Source organism: Lipotes vexillifer, unplaced genomic scaffold (genome assembly GCF_000442215.2).
Source record: "Lipotes vexillifer unplaced genomic scaffold, Lipotes_vexillifer_v1.1 scaffold472, whole genome shotgun sequence".
NCBI classification, from domain to species: Eukaryota; Metazoa; Chordata; class Mammalia; order Artiodactyla; family Lipotidae; genus Lipotes; species Lipotes vexillifer.
In genome coordinates this window covers 2,094,797-2,101,248 of record NW_006797698.1, presented here as the reverse complement: position 1 = coordinate 2,101,248, position 6,452 = coordinate 2,094,797, and the positions used below count along the sequence as shown (strand labels likewise).

The window sequence follows — 6,452 nt, the reverse complement described above, 5'->3', positions numbered from 1 at the left end:
CCCCCGCCCCGCCGCAGAAGGCCGCCCCTCCCTCTGGGCTCCTTCCAAAGGCTTCCCCACTCCAACCACCCCCGGCAGCCTAGCCCGCTCTGTAGCTGGCATCGGGTCTACCTAGTGCCTAGAGTTCAAACAAGCTGGGTGGGGAAAGGCAGGAGCCCAGACCCCCCCAGTCCAGCAGGGGCCCTCACACACACACACACACACACACACACACACACACACACACACTCACTCCCAGGGGCTGCCCATACAGGCCCACCACCACTGTTCGAGGGCCAGGCCTCTGATAAGACACCGTGAGGTGGTTAGTCCCCCTGTACTCCCCAGACAATGCAATTCCGGCTCGGCCCCTTCCTCAGAGCTCCCCGTGCCCCCCCCCCAGGTGGCCCTCCTCCCGGCTGGGTGCGGGACCCCCGGCTGCCCCCGTGTACGCTGCGCCAGGCTCTCACCTTTTTCCTGGACATCACCTCCCCGCCCAGCCCTCAACTTCTCCGACTGCTCAGCACCCTGGCTGAAGAGCCCAGTGAACAGCAAGAGCTCGAGACCCTCAGCCAGGTGGGGGCCACCCCAGTGGGGAGCGGGGGCCGGTGAGGCAGCACGAGCCAGGAGGGGAGCCCACCTGGCTATCCTGATGGGGCTCTAAGACCCAGCTCTGGAGTTCCTACTCATCTCTGAATTCTCTCGCCTCAAAGAAGCACGGAGGGGACTTCCCTGGCGGCCCAGTGGTTAAGACTCTGCGCTTCCACAGCAGGGGGCGTGGGTTCAATCCCTGGTTGGGGAACTAAGGTCCCACATGCCACACAGCACAGCCAAAAGGATGAAAAAAAAAAAAAAAGCATGGAGAAGGTGCTCAAGAAATGTTTGTTGGCCTGAACTACTGAGGGGGGAGAAACCCCAGGAGTCTCAGCCCCGGAGGGGTCGAGAAGGGAGGTCATCAGGCAGGGCTAGCAGGTTCCAAGCTCGCTGCCCCCTGCCCCCGCCAGGACCCCCGGCGCTACGAGGAGTGGAAGTGGTTCCGCTGCCCCACCCTGCTGGAGGTGCTCGAGCAGTTTCCATCTGTGGCACTGCCCGCCCCGCTGCTTCTCACCCAGCTGCCCCTGCTCCAGCCCCGGCACTACTCGGTCAGCTCAGCGCCCAGCGCCCATCCAGGAGAGATCCACCTCACAGTAGCTGTGCTGGCATACAGGACCCAAGGTGAGGCTGGGAGGCAGGGGCAGGGCCAGGACCACACCGTGACCCTGGGATGGACCCCTCACCGGCCCCCTCCCTCCCCAACCCCCTAGATGGGCTGGGTCCCCTGCACTATGGAGTCTGCTCCACGTGGCTGAGCCAACTCAAGACTGGAGACCCCGTACCCTGCTTCATCAGGGGGTAAGTGAGCACTGTGGGGGAGGGGGGCAGGCAGGGCGCCAAGAAGAGAGTGTCTGTCCAAGCAGGGGTGGCAGAGTGCGTCATGGATGGCCGAGGACAGGTGGGGGGATCGGCAGGCAGTTGCACAGGGTGAGGGTAGAAGCTTTGGTGAAGGGTGTGATTGGGAGCAGGGACGCCCCACTTAACATATCCAGGACGGGGCACCCACTTCACAACTCTGGCTAAGTTTGGGGCCTTTCACTAATTTGGACTTAGGGTCCTATCTTGAGACTGCAGTTCCCAGAGACGGGGCTGGAATTCGATCCAGCAGGCCCTGTTGCTTTTAGACGGTGTACTGTGTCCCTCCCTACATCTCTGGGGTCAGTCTGATGTTGGCAGGCAGGGTGCTTGGGAACTGTGCCCCATCCGCATTTAGTCCGGGGAGAACTGGCTAGGTTACCACAGTAACGCTGAGCACTGGAGGAAAGTGAAGGATCTCAGGGTACCCCTCCCTCCTGCTGTGTTCAGAAGTCTTGCCCCATCCAGCACCCAGGAGCTGGAAGTCTCAGGTGGGACAAAGAAGTGTTCCCAGGATGGCACCAGCTAGGCCTAGTGACCCAAACCCATCCAGCAGGCTAAATTACAGAGAAACTGCCCGTCTAGTGAATACAAACCAAATGCCAATGTCGAGGCTGCGGTTTAAAACAAAGACACTCAGTGAACACATTATGAACTAAAAGGCTGTCTGTTCTTCTCTTCCCCGTACTTTATCTCCTGAACTGAGACCTCAAAACATTCTTCAATTCAAATTTAAGCTTTATTTCCTTTGACCCAACCTCCAGAAACCACAGGTCCAGGAAGTTTCTGCCAATCAGCAGTGTTCTTTTATTAAACACTTTGCGTTTACTATGAGCTAGACACAAGCATTTTCAGTGGAAGTGGAGTTCTCCTCTCTCAACCCTGCTGAGGCTGATAAGAATGGGGGATGTGGGGAAACAAAGTGGGCCTGATGGAGGGTCTCTTGGCTAGGGCTCCCTCCTTCCGGCTGCCGCCTGATCCCAGCTTGCCCTGCATCCTCGTGGGCCCGGGCACTGGCATCGCCCCCTTCCGGGGATTTTGGCAGGAGCGGCTACATGACATCGAGAGCAAAGGTGAGGCTGGGGCCCAAGGGAATGATTGGAAGGCAGGAGGGAGTCACACAACTTAGGGGCACAAAAGAGCAGGGGGCTAGAAAGCAGGAACCAGGTAAGAAAGAAGGCAAGGAACAGGGCCACAAAGGTGAAAAGAAGTTTATTAGACCAGGGGGTCAGGGGCCTAGAGCCAAGGGCAGTGCCCTGTTGGTCTGGCTTCCTGGTGCCCAGCACAAAGTAGTGTTGGATTGGATTAACAACAAAGGGAACCCGGATGTCTGGAGAAGATGGGGCTGGGACTCAGAAGACAGATATGTCCCAGGTGGACTCTGGACTGTGTCAGAGGTCACCTAGGTGTGTCTGAGACCCAAGGAAGCTACAGGGTGTTCAGATTGGGCATGGGGTGCCCAGGGGAGCTGGTAAATCAGACGAAGGGAGCTTGTGACTAAGAGGAAGGTGTAGATTGCAGGAACTGAAGGTGTGGGAGAATATGGGCTTAGAGCAGGGACGGGGCCAGACAGTCTCAGACTGCAGTGTTGGATGGTACAAAGGGCATGGAGTCAGAAGCCCCAGGCGCAGCACAGCGTCACTACTGGCCATGCCACCAGAGGGAAGTCACCATCTCCTGTGACTTTCGGCTTCTCTGTAAATCAGCGTCAGGCAGGATCTCTGTGAAAGCATCCCAACTCTCCTAGAGGCCAAACAGCTGAGTGGTTGTTTCTGCCGGAAAGGGTGGACCCCTCAGCCTGGGTGAGGGTAGCCAGTGGGAGGTGTCACTAGGCCTGTGTCCCCAGGAGGGGGTTGGGGGGGCTCTCCCAAGCCGCAGTGACGCTTGCAGGGCTGCAGCCTGCCCCCATGACCTTGGTGTTCGGCTGCCGGTGCTCCCAGCTCGACCATCTCTACCGCGAGGAGGTGCAGGATGCCCAGCAGCGCGGGGTGTTTGGCCGCGTCCTCACCGCCTTCTCCCGGGAACCCAACAGCCCTAAGGTGCGGGACCCTGAGGGGGCAGGGGTAACCCGGCGCGCCTAGGCCCAGGCCCAGGCCGGCCCCGCCCCCTGCAGTGCGCACCTTCCGCTCGACCCCGTGGCGCTCAGACGCCCGCCCCCACTCGGCTCCACCCTCGTGCCAAGGCCCCTTTGGGTCTCACCCACCCTCACCCATGCCCCGCCCCTTACTTGTCTCCGTCCCTTGAGACCCCACCCTAGCGCACCAAGGCCCCACCAGGTGCTCTGGGTATCTTTCCGCACTCAGGACCCACCCTGCCCGCTCCCCCCGCGGGGCCTGCCCTTCCCTGCCTGGCGCCCCGCCGGGGACTGCCCCTGACCCCGCCTCCCCTCAGACCTACGTGCAGGACATCCTGCGGACGGAGCTGGCTGCAGAGGTGCACCGCGTGCTGTGCCTCGAGCGGGGCCACATGTTTGTCTGCGGCGATGTCACCATGGCAACCAGCGTCCTGCAGACGGTGCAGCGCATCTTGGCGACAGAGGGCGACATGGAGCTGGATGAGGCCGGCGACGTCATCGGCGTGCTGCGGGTGCGGAGGGGCGGGGCCGGGGGCCGCCCCCACTCCCGCTGGCAACTCCGACTTGGGTTTTGATCTCCCGCCCTCTTTCCGCCGCCAGGATCAGCAACGCTATCATGAGGACATTTTCGGGCTCACGCTGCGCACCCAGGAAGTGACAAGCCGCATACGCACCCAGAGCTTTTCCTTGCAGGAGCGGCATATGCGGGGCGCAGTGCCCTGGGCGTTCGACCCGCCCGGCCCAGACACCCCTGGCCCCTGAGAGCCCTCTTGCTTTCCGCTTCAGTTCGCGGAGAGAGGGGCCGTCAGACCGGAACCAGCCACCTCTCCCTCCCCTCCCGAGGTGCCGTCCCACCTCTGTCCAGAGACTGCGGAGACTGGCCTGATTCCCGGGGAATATCTCTTTCTCTGTCTAGGTCTGTTTCCCTACCCTAGGTCTGAGTAAATCTGGAAGGCCGTCTCCCAGCAGTGGTATTCCAGAGCCCTTTTGTGTTATTTAGGTGAATTTTAGATTCCCCTCACCTCTCTCGGAAGTATCTTATCTTGAAGCCTGATCTCTAAATCATTGAAATATTTATTACTGAAGATTCACCATAGGAGACCAGATCAGAAGTTATGAGAGCTACTAAGATGCCTAACCCCGTGCTGTCAATTATAGTTACAGAATGAATGACAAAGCTTTGTCTTTGAACTTGTGCAGACAGTGTGGAGGTGGTAATTCTTTGACAGGGAGTCCTGGAGAACAGTGGTGGTTTCCAGCCAATCACGGGCAGTTCTGTGTTGCTCCCTGATCTGGACTGAGAAGCAGGTGCAGACGTCAGCTGACAGGAGTGGGGATTCCAGGACTAAGGTCACAAAGCTGTGCAGCACAGCCATGAGCAAACTTTACCGCTTGTTTCAGAGAGGACGAGGGGCCAGACCCGCCTCCTCATGTCACACCAACGTGAGCTCCGAAAACATCAGGCCTCTCTAGTCTTCCCACCCAGTCCCCAGGCCCTTGCACAAGTCCCATGGGAACCTAAAGTCCAGCTGTGTCTAAAGAACCTGCTGGGGCTTCCCTGGTGGCGCAGTGGTTGAGAGTCCGCCTGCCGATGCAGGGGACACGGGTTCGCGCCCTGGTCCGGGAAGATCCCACATGCCGCGGAGCGGCTGGGCCCGTGAGCCATGGCCACTGGGCCTGCGCGTCCACAGCCTGTGCTCCGCAACGGGAGAGGCCACAGCAGTGAGAGGCCCGCGTACCGCACACACAAAAATTAAGAACCTACTGCCTTTCAGGTCCAGCCCCTCATGGCTCCCTTATGTGTAGCTTGGCCTCCATCTTGGCTCTGCCCTCCAACCTGAGGTCACCTGGGCACTTCTTCCCAGGCGGCCAGTCCAGGACAGATAGTTGTCTCTAAGCCCCTCCATGTGAGGACTGTCTCTAAGACATGTTTCCTGATGCCTTGGGCATCTCCTCTCCTACCCTTTCTCTCTTCTCCGGGGCGAGTTCGTCATTGACTCCCAAGTTCTGCCCAGCTAAAGCATCCATGGGGGTCTTTAAAGAGGGCTCGGCGTGCCCTTCCACTCTACCTCGTCCGATCTCCTGTGGCTGGAGAAGCCAGGGAACCTGGGGGAGGAAAAACTCTTGACAAGCGGTCCAGGGGTTTAGGTTCCAGAGATGACCATCCCCATCACCCCAAATTCCCACCACTGCTCCCATACCTCCGAGTCTGAGTCCGCCCAGTGTCCTACTCATTGCCCTGCCTCCACCCCAGTTAGACAATACAGGCCGTGAGCAGCCCTCTCAGTCAGTGCTACTGGCCTGGCCAGGCTCCTTCTGGGTGTCTGTGGGCTCCTGAAACCCTCCAGGGAACAGATTCTGCGTCCTCTGGGTTCTCCACTGCTGTCTGGGGCTGGAAGCAGGACTGGAGCCTGGTGAGAAAAGCCATCAGCTGGGCAGTGCCATAATACCTGCGGTTCACCCGGGGTCTGTCCCCCGCACACCCTGACCGCCTCACCATCACTGGACCAGGATGGCTTCTCCCCATCCGACGAGAGTGTCTGTGGCGGGCTGGCCCAGGGCCTGGACAGGGAGAAGGCTGAAGCCTCGCCCCACAGTTCCTGCTGCTGCTGCCGATGGAGAGGGGAAGAATGAGGGGCTCCCTCTGGCCCTGCAGCCTGAGGCCCAGCCCCCGGGCTCGGCGCAGAGGGTGCTGAAATCTCCTCCCCCACCCTCAGCTTGGAGCCCGTCCCTGGCTGTGCAGGGCTGTGGTTTGGTAGGAGTCTGCCTGCCTCACTCAAAGCAGAGCTGCGTTCCACCCGCAGCTCCACTGCTTGCCACCTGCGACCTCGAGCTAGGCACTTCACTTCCCCTAGCCTTAGGGCCCTCATTTGTCAGATGAGGACAATGGGGCTTTCCTGGTGGCGCAGTGGTTGAGGGTCCGCCTGCCAACGCAGGGGACGCGGGTTCG

The 6,452-nt window shown here is 60.1% G+C and overlaps 2 protein-coding genes across 4 annotated transcripts in view; one reads left to right on the top strand and one right to left on the bottom strand.

Moving 5' to 3' along the window:
• NOS3 (nitric oxide synthase 3) overlaps positions 1 to 4,340 on the top strand; it is an 18,504-nt gene extending 14,164 nt beyond the window's left edge. For 2 of the 3 annotated variants that reach the window (XM_007469839.1, XM_007469840.1), the window contains exons 20-26: positions 383 to 555; positions 984 to 1,194; positions 1,284 to 1,371; positions 2,380 to 2,501; positions 3,319 to 3,467; positions 3,820 to 4,014; positions 4,103 to 4,264. In XM_007469839.1, coding sequence (XP_007469901.1) covers positions 383 to 555; positions 984 to 1,194; positions 1,284 to 1,371; positions 2,380 to 2,501; positions 3,319 to 3,467; positions 3,820 to 4,014; positions 4,103 to 4,264 — 1,100 coding nt within the window. Of the gene's footprint in view, positions 1 to 382; positions 556 to 983; positions 1,195 to 1,283; positions 1,372 to 2,379; positions 2,502 to 3,318; positions 3,468 to 3,819; positions 4,015 to 4,102 lie in introns of all 3 variants that reach the window. The other variant, XM_007469838.1, reaches the window with a different exon arrangement.
• A 1,445-nt stretch (positions 4,341 to 5,785) lies between these two features.
• The window catches only part of ATG9B (autophagy related 9B), a 7,800-nt gene continuing 7,133 nt past the window's right edge, over positions 5,786 to 6,452 (bottom strand). Inside the window, 2 exon segments of the mRNA XM_007469837.1 lie at positions 5,786 to 5,913; positions 6,000 to 6,144. Of these exon segments, the coding sequence (XP_007469899.1) occupies positions 5,786 to 5,913; positions 6,000 to 6,144 (273 nt within the window).